Source organism: Mauremys mutica, chromosome 1 (genome assembly GCF_020497125.1).
Source record: "Mauremys mutica isolate MM-2020 ecotype Southern chromosome 1, ASM2049712v1, whole genome shotgun sequence".
NCBI lineage: Eukaryota > Metazoa > Chordata > Testudines > Geoemydidae > Mauremys > Mauremys mutica.
In genome coordinates, this window is record NC_059072.1 from 89066327 (window position 1) to 89075950 (window position 9624).

General features: G+C 46.7%; 1 protein-coding gene across 2 annotated transcripts in view; it reads left to right on the plus strand.

Annotated features, from left to right (window-relative positions):
* FAM234B (family with sequence similarity 234 member B) overlaps positions 1–8946 on the plus strand; it is a 29414-nt gene extending 20468 nt beyond the window's left edge. For both annotated transcript variants that reach the window (XM_044995750.1, XM_044995759.1), the window contains exons 9-13: positions 2796–2877; positions 3033–3188; positions 5263–5380; positions 7124–7347; positions 7684–8946. In XM_044995750.1, coding sequence (XP_044851685.1) covers positions 2796–2877; positions 3033–3188; positions 5263–5380; positions 7124–7347; positions 7684–7689 — 586 coding nt within the window. In that variant the 3' untranslated portion in view covers positions 7690–8946. The remainder of the gene's footprint in view (positions 1–2795; positions 2878–3032; positions 3189–5262; positions 5381–7123; positions 7348–7683) is intronic.
* The last annotated feature ends 678 nt before the right edge of the window (positions 8947–9624 follow it).

Below are 9624 nucleotides of genomic sequence, written 5' to 3' on the forward strand. Positions count from 1 at the left end.
TGAGTGCCTGTTCTGTTCATTCCCTCTGGGGCACCTAGCATTGGCCACTGTTGGAAGACAGCAATACTGGGCTAAATGGACCTTTGGTCTGACCCAGTAGGGCCGTTCTTATGTTCACTAACAGGTAGGAATTTATCCAGGAGGCAAGTGTAGAATCTTTATTAACCAATAGTGATCACTGTATAGTTGGGTGTGGTGTCCTAATAGATGGCAATACACCTACGAGGATACAGTGATTACTTTGAAAAGGGCAGATTGTAAAACTTATGCTGGAACATGGTGAAGATGAAGTGAAAGGTAAAGGTGGAAACATAGATCATGGAATCGTCCTGCAACCTGTACAGGACCACTGTGCTAAAGGCCCAGATTAGCTGTTTTTTTTTCTCAGTGGGTAGATAAAAAGGGGAACAAAACATGCATAGTAAAGTAGAGAAGGGAATTCGTTTATTAGGGCTAAAAGAATATCATTTAATAAATGAAAACCCTGCTTAAACAACATAGCACAAAGTACAAACTCTGCCAGGAAGTGTCACACATGAAACAGCGGAAGGGATGATGTGTCAGACATACAATATCTAAACCCAGCAGCTATTCCTGAAGGCTAAAGAATTTTGGAAAAGGGAGCAAAGGAAGATTCTGGGGGTTGTCAAAGTTAGACTCAGGACTCACAGTTTGTCAGACCACTCTGTTTTATTAGCACAACGCTCTGCTAATAACACCCAGATAATGTGAGCACCATGCAAGACACAAACTATCTTATTTATACAGATAAAAGGGTGAGAACTTAACAAGATAACAAAGGAAGCAGAATCAGATAAGTTTACCTGGGCTAGGCATGCATATCTTATTTCCTTACTAACTATTACCCATCTTCTGTTAATGTTTCGCCATTAGCACCATTGTTTATGCCTAATGTTTCTTTTCCTGGCACCTGTATTTCAACATTTCTTATTTCTGCTTAAAGGTACATACAACATTTCTTTAATCCATTCTTATTTTTACAATATAATTCATTCTACTTTCACAAGGTAATAGATTGAGAAGCCTCACTTCACTACTGGGGATAGTGATGGCAATTCTCAAGTCTTGTCTTTATTGGAGATTGGCTCCAATTACACCCGCCAGGATAGCCATACCAGCACAGACACATAGGGGAGACAGGCTAAGCTGCAGTTTCCAAATGTGCAGTTTACGCATCCCAGGTTCAATCAGGGACAAGCTCCACAGTTTATAGTGCTTTGCCCATTTACCCTAGGGCTTTTGTACTGGTGCAGCAACACTGGTGGCTGGAATCCGCACAACCCCCCAGCATAGACAAGGCATAAGGATAGAATAGTAAAACACTTGGATAAGTGTCACTCAGTAGAATCAAACCCACACAGCTTCTGTTAGGGAAAACCTTGCCCTTTTGGAAAAAGGTAACAAAATACAAGAAATGATAACGGTGACCTGGTTGATATAATTTTATTGGATTTTCAAACAGCTTTTGATAAGATCCTTTAAGATCATAAAGGAGAATCAGTAGCAGAAGGAAAGGGACAAAGTCTGGTGGACTAGAAATTGGTTAAGCAATCGAAAATCGTGTTGTAAATGGATGATTTTCAGAAGAGAGAAGGTTTAATAGCAGGCTATCCCAGTAATTAGTGTGGTGGCAGAATTGGTTTGTTACACCGCTGATTTGGAAGAGGGAGTGGATGTTGACTGATGGATAGCACCTAAAGTATGTTTTTAGTTTGGGGCAAAACTCCAGGTGAATTCAAACCCACAGGGGAATTAGGAATCTTGATGGCAGAGGAAATTCACCTTAAATAAATGTAAAGTAACACGCACAGGCAAAAAGTAGCCTCCGCTTCTTATTTATGCCAGTGTACTTTGAAGATACGGGATTCTCCAAGGTAAATGGCTTGGGAAACATTGATGCTAGTTTAAAGATATCTGCTGCTGGGTTCGGAGGCAATGAAAAAGGAAATGGCATGCTTGGTGCACTACAAAGGGGATGAGCAAATACAGAACATACAGTGGTGATATTGGACTGAAGAATTGTCTGCTCTTATTTGGAACATTGTGTCCAGACCTGTCCACTTTAAGAAAGATAGAACTCCGATTCAAAAGCCAGAGAGGCAGGCAAGATGCATCATATGTAAACTACAAAACTCAGGAGTTTACATATGATGCAAGAGATCCAAATCTAGGATTATATAGCATAGAAGGAGAAGAGTGAGAGGGGACTTGAGCTGAACTATTAAAGGTTAAGAAGGATTTAGTAAAAACTGGCCAGTGACTCTTTCTCACACTGGCCCATATAAGGGAACAAGGAGTAATGTGATAAAAATAATGCCTTACACATCATATAATCAGTCTGTGAAACTTACTACTGCAGGCGGTCAGACAGCCAAAAACTGTTGATGGATTTTAGAAGGTCTGGATAATTTTATGACGGCTAATACAAATGTGTAGTTGTGCATGCTAAGGAAAAGGTAATAAAATGTCAGGCTGCATTATGGTAAACTGATTACCATATGACTCAGACAGGAATTTCCCCCTGTTGTTTATGGCACTGAAGAATTGCTTAGAAGCACTATGGTTATTTTCCCCTCCTCTGATATATCGGCAAATGGTTGCTGCCAGTCAAGGATTATGCTTGGTGAATTAAAAGCCTGATCTGGTTTGGCAAATCCTGTGTTAATAGAAGTGGGATGAGTGTCAATCAGGGGAAAATTACCTAAAAGTGGGTGCATTGTCTTGCTCAATATTGCATGCTTTTCTGGTCACTGTTACTTTCTCAATATTCACAGCCAGCCTGCCCCTGGCTACTTCAATGCTGACCAAACCCTGGACTTCATGGTGCAGGCTCAGCGCAATGACAATATGAAAAAGGTAAATCCTGGGAAAGTTACCACTTGGGGAGGACTGTGGTGGGACAGAAGAGAGGGCAGGGTATATGCTAGCTGTAAGTCTCTGCCGTAATCATCTGTCTCTTCCCATTTCCATGGCTTATGGTGCTCACGCTGTGTCCCCCTCCCTGTTTTCAGATGCTGGTGGTGGATGGTAAATCAGGCCTCCCTGTTTGGAGCTATGATCTCCCGTGTCACATGCAGGAATCTGATGCACTGTCAGTGATGACTTTGGAGAAGAAATCTGTTTTTCTCTTCTGGGCTGACGAAATGCAGCCTGCACTACAAAACTTGGTAAGCGAGAGCCCTGTTCCCGCTTGGAAGCTTTCTGCCTGAGGAGTATTCAGTCTCTCCCCTTTTTCTTATTTCTTCTTCAGTTACAATGTTACTGAACTTAAAACCTTCCATATGGGATGGATGGTGAGATGGGGTGGTCTCTTGGTTCTAAATTCTGAAGTGTGCATGTACATACACACAGTCTGTTTTTAAATCTACAACTAGATTATTAATATTTTTCCTTAAATAGCTGCCATTTTTGTAGGCTCCTCATAAATGTGAGCTCCCCTGTATCTGTTGAACCGTTCAGATCCACGCTGTCATTGATAATGATGTGGAACGCAATCAAGACCCCTCATGTATTAGTTTTTGACATGGGAGACAAGGTGAGAATAAAGTGTATGTAGGCCAAGAGGGAGAACAGAAGTGAAGGAAATGCATTTTTGATGGTGTTACACAAACCCACATCTACACGAGGAGGAATAACATAATGAAATCTTCCACCTGTCTAAGGTCCGGTAAAGTCAGCCATCACCATGGTATCTGAGTGAAGGGAGAGAATAAGTGTACAAGGCCTTCAAGTCAGTTCTGTTTATATTCTGCAGTGATTGTCTATAGCAGTTGAGTCTCACCCCCTAGTGGTTGTAGCTAATGGCTGCAGGGCTTGCTGTATGTCTAGGAGAGAAAGCAGTGAGAGAGCTCTGTGGGATGCTGGAGAAGCCTTTCCTAGCCCGAGTGTCACTGGGACAGTGTGCCATTGAGCTCCCTCCTAAGAATACAGTGTTCCTAAGCCCAGAACTCCTTTCGTGTGTGTGTGTGTGTGTGTGTGTGTGTTTGCGTTCAGCTAAATGTGTGTTTTCCAGGAACTCCAGGGCTTATCTTCCATAATCACTTAAACTAGCGTTCCACAGCTTGGTGGGCAGGCTGCTAGACTGGTCCAGGAGAGGGGAGAGCAGTGTGGAGAACTAGTAGAGCCCAAAAAAGCTGCATGATCTTGGATCAAAACCACAGCCTTCACTTGCACCTGTGACAGTTCTTACTGGAGACAGCCCCATGAAGAGCTTGCATGAACGAGCTCAGACAGCAGCCTGCCAGGCCAAGCCTCCCTTTTCTGCTATTCAGCATGCTTGCACGAGCAGGCACAGCCTGGCACTAGGAAGCCACCAATGGAGGGCAACGCCCAAGAGAATATAGCTTTCTGGATGGAGGCTGGCAAGGGAGGAAAAGAACAAGAGCAAAAAGAATTTTAAAAATATAAAGCAAAAAATAGACAGGACAAGAAAGGGGAAAAAAGAACAGAGAGGGGAATGAGACACGTGCCAGGGCGTGGCACGAAGGGGCATAGGGATGGGAGGAGGAGTGCCTCACAAAAGGAGTTCTAGCTAAAGAAAAGTGATCACTGCTGCCTTATGGCTTCTACAGAGCCGCCTTTCAGGGCAGGCAGTAGCCTACAGGAGCCTGTGGACAACTTGCTCTCTGAGGAAGGGATTCTTGTTTGCTCTAGTGACTTGTTCTCCTAGAAGCTGGGCTTACATTGATCCCTGCCCACTGGATGGTTGTGCCAGTTCCTGTAGCTTCTGTGGCATTTGCAAAGTCTCACCTGCCGCCCCCTTGCCTCACAGCATTGGTCCCAGTCCCCTCAGCTAGTTCACCAGCTTTCCCTGGCTGGAGGAGAGATGGGTTCTCAGAATGTTTCTTTCTTTTGCCTATCTCCTCCCTCGGCATTTGTCCATAGAGAAGCTGTTTGGGCTCACACATTATTCTAGACATCCTCCAGGGGCTCCTTTCCATACTGAGAGAGAGCATTTTCCATTTGGGGACAGCTGCTGTAGAAGAGCTGTGCAATCAAAGGGGAGACTGGCTGAGATAAAAAATTGTGGGAGAGACCTCGTGAGTGAATGGTTCTCTCTCTGGAGCAGGAGAGCCTATCCTGGAGAAGAACAGAGCTTTTTATGGCAGCAGGTCACAGATGATTTCTGTAGCTCATGCCAGTCAGTGTAAGATGGGGGTTCTCAGCAAATGGAGGCTCCTTCCAAAGCAGGAGTTGTTGTGGAGGATGTAGCCATCCCTTTTCTGCCTTTCTTTCCAATAGGAGCCTGGCCCAAGAAACAAGCGTCCAGGGCTACACCACCTCTACCTCCTGCACCCTACCTTTTCTACCCTCCTTTTGGACCTCACCAATGTAACAGACACAGTGACTGCTTCAGCCAGTAAGTATGCAAGGGCATGGGGTGCTTCTTAGTCTCATCTCAAAGGGAAACTGAGGAAGGCCAAATGGATGTTAAAAACCCTTCCCTGTTCTGAAGGAGAAGTTGGCTGTGAGATGGTCTGGGGTCTTGCTGTGCTTCAGAATAAGCAGGGCCCCTCGGTGTCCACTAAGTTTAGGCCAGCCACAGACAATCAGTGAAAACTGCCACCAGGTTCAACTCCCACTCCTTCTCTCTTGCCCAACACCAGGTCTATAGGTTGACAAGTAGAAAACTCACCAAATCACTCTTAACAGGTGATAAACACTAAGGGCCTGATTCTGGTCTCACACTGGTTTTACTTTGGAGTAGATCCATTGATTTCCGTTCATTATTTACCTTAGTTCAAGGGGAATCACACCCAATCATCTTGCTGCCCCCAATACTGTGCCCGAGACAGTCACCTATTCTGCGCTATGTGGTAGAACCTGCTCTGCTTCCTCCTCATTCGTTTGAAGAGGTGATTGAAAATAAAGTACTTTGTTTAAATATTAGTTTTTCCTTTGATGGTTAACCTGGATTTGCCTCCATACAAAATTCCACAATCAGAAAAGTGGAATGTGGGAGTTTAAATTACCTCCTAAGAGCATCAGCTTGACACCCAAGGGAGCATACCAGACCAGTTGGACCAATGGCCTGGCTGATGTGGCAGGAGGCAAGATATGGGATTAGATGAACTGGCATTGAATCTGGTGTGCCAGGAGGTGGGGCCCAATGCTAGACATGCCACAACCAAGTCTGCTGTGGTGTAATGGTTCTAATATTCGCAGCACTGCTGAAATAAATGGCTGCCTTGAAAGTAAGTGTAAATTTGTTGTTAGAGCAGGGAATTGGAGACGATGGTTCCTGGGTTTTGTTCAGATTATTCTATTCATTATGGGGCTTTGGACAAGTCTGTTACCCTCCGTCCTTTTATGCCCATTTCCCTATCTGTAAAATGAATAAAATGCCTACTGACCTGAAGAAGAGCTCTGTGTAAGCTCGAAAGCTTGTCTCTCTCATCAGCAGAAGCTCGTCCAATAAAAGATATTACCTCACCCACCTTGTCACTCTAAAATGCCTACTTACAGGAGTACAGAAGGTTAATGTTTGTAAGGTGCCTTAAGATTTGGGAATGAGAGGCTCTTTAGAAGTGTATTACATTATGCAAGTATGCTTAGCTGCCAGCATGAGACTCAAAAATGCAAGTTGAGTCGCAAACTTCATATTCTGATCTGCATTGCAATTTATTTCCACTGCAGATTTTCACCTTTGAGATTTTTGAACAGAATGATCCAAATTTATATTTGACTAAAGATCCACAGTCCTTACGTAGGGTCTGTCTACACTGCAGTCAGAGGTGTGACTGCAGCACATGTAGACATACCTGAGCTAGCTCTGATTCAGCTAGCTCCAGCACCAGTAGCAATGAAACCAGGGCAGCACAAGCTGAACAGCCTGGTTTGGGGCCCTGAGTATGTATTCAAGAGGCTAGCCTGTGCTACCACTGCTGTTGTTATTGGAGCCAATTAGATCAAAGCTAGCTTGGGTATGTCTACATGTGCTTCAGTCACATCTCTGATTGCAGTGTAGACAGACTCTCACCCAGACATGACTCACACTGAAGTCAGTGGGAATCTTGGCTGAGTGAAGACTATAAGCTTTTGCCTGAAGGGTGTAATTTTCTCAGTGTTCGCCAGTATTTTCTCTCCCTTTCTTATCAATCAGTTGGAATTAACGATCTCCAAAAAGATGCGTTTTACATCACCATGACAACGAGCCCGACCTCCGAAAACCAGCCGGGCCTGTTGTTGGTCAGCAAGCTGGGCCTGCGGTGGGCCATGCTCACTCAGAGCCGAATGGTGCCACTGAGGGAGCACACCCCAAAAATCAGCCGTGGGGAAGTGAGGAGATTCCTCTCCAGACTGAAGTTTATTGATTTTCCTCACAAGGTGAGACAGTTCAGAGGGAATCCTTTGCTAAGTCACAGGGGTCAGACGGGACAGTGCCCCTCCCCTCATGGACAAGGGTCAGGGATCTTTCTGCGCTGGCACTTGCAGGATGCCATCCCTTTGAGCATAAATTGAGTGAACTGTCAGGGCATGCAGATGCTTTGGTAGTTAGGACGTGACAGTTGGACTGGAGAAATCTTGGGAGCAGGACAAGGACGGGGGATGGTAGCAGGGGAGGGGCAGAAGGGCACTGGGAAACATGGGGAAGGCAGGGGTCCTCTGTCTGGATTTTGGGCTAGTAGAGTCCTGGCTGATGACTTTTCTCTCTTTCTCCAGTTCTAGCATGTTGCCCCGTCAGGTTTCAATAGCCAGGTGGACGTGTGGTCTGGGTGGGGCACGGGGAGCTGCTCGGCGATTCCTCAGGACATCCGCTGTGCCCAGGGAGTGGGGACTGAGCACTCTGTCCCCCGCTTGCTGTGGAATGGCAGGGCCGGATTTGCCATTGTCATACGCCACCACTGGGAGCAACTGTTTGTGACCCTTTCCCCCACACACACCCTGCCTGCATGCATCCTTCCGGGTAACATGGCAATGAGAAGGCAGAGAGGTAGAGCTGTGAATAGAAATGTGTATATTTTTGTATGTTTAATTTATGAACTGGTTCCAGGAAGCTCCCATTTGTGTCCAACCAGCATTTCCTGCCATTCTGCACTAATCTCTGTATTTTTGTAGTGGAGCCTCTGCCTGGCTCATGTATGTCAGGACTCCGCCAGTTGTCCTACCTCTTTATTTTACAGTCACCAGAGCACTCCCCTTTTCCATGTCCAGTTCCCAGTCTCCTGAACTGTCCAGCCCTCTGTGACCTTGGCAGGTTGGGATTGTGCGCTGCAGAGGAGAAAGGTTCCACACCCCCATTCCAATTGCCCCTCCCAACCGGGTTGAAGTGGTTGGTGGAGAGGGTCGCCCTTTCCCCTTGCTTTGTTTGCAGGCCCAGAGCTCCATAGAAACATGCCCAGTATTCACAAGAACATCACATCATTTGTATCCCAAAGCAAATTTGTTACCTGAAGCGGGCCAGATCCTCTGGTACAGACGAGTGCAGCCACTTTGTGCGGTGCCTCAGGCAGATTCTAGCCTGGAGATGTGGCCCCAGGAATATCTCACCAATGTGAAGTGGTTCCTCAGATGGTGTAGACCCTTTTCTGCACCCCCCCCCCCCCGCTTCGTGCATAGGAGGAGGGGCTGGAGGCAAGAGGTGGAGCCAGGAGACCCTTTCCTGAACTGATCCCCAGCTGCAGGTTTGGTCCTTTGTGACCATCGCCAGGTGGCATAAGCTAGAATAGCCAGAAGGCTGCTCTGACTTAATACTGGGGGCCTGTGCTACTCACAGCTGCCCCAGAATCAAGAGAGGGTTAAGGTAGGCTTTATATTATCACTCTCCCCCCGACCTCCTATGCAAAAGCCAAAAGCCGGATCTGTCCCCAGTATGTTTTAATTCTTTGAAATGTAACCTCTGTGTCTCAGGGCGTGCAATGGCCTGTGTCTGTAAAGCCTCCTGTGACATCGTGACAACACCTTCTTGGTGACGTCTGGCCCCTACTGAGGGTATGGCTACACTTGTAAATTTGCAGCGCTGCAGCAGGGTGTGAAAAAACACCCTCTGCAGCGCTGCAAATTGCGGCGCTACAAAGCGCCAGTGTAGTCAAAGCCCCAGCGCTGGGAGCGCGGCTCCCAGCGCTGTCCGTTATTCCCCACAGGGAGCTGGAGTACGGACAGCGCTGGGAGAGCTCTCTCCCAGCGCTGGGGCTTTGACTACACTTAGCGCTTCAAAGCGCTGCCGCGGAGCGCTGCCGCGACAGCGCTTTGAAGCGCTAATGTAGCCATAGCCTAACTCTCCCCACTGCAGGGTGCCCTCTTATAGGAACTGGTTTCCCAGCATGCCTCTCTCGGGCTGGCCCTTTAGGGCTATAGCTGCTTGGCTCTGCCAAATGTAAAGTGGCCAATTGGCTGCTGCTTGGTGATAGCTGCTTGGTGCATTTTTCTCTCCTCCAGCTAGTACGTCCCCTTTGTTTTCCTCCAGTTCTTCTTTTCTTAGTGCTGAGGAGAGGGCACAGCTTGGCAGCTCCTTTTAAAAGGGCACATGAACCATGGGTGTGGTTGGCTCTGTACCCTGGGCTCTTGGCCCAGCTCCTCACTGCTTGTTTCTCTTGCTCTCTCTCCAGTGAAATGCTTCTGTGCAGTCTCTTCAGGGGTAGCTGCAACCCCGAGACTGGGCCT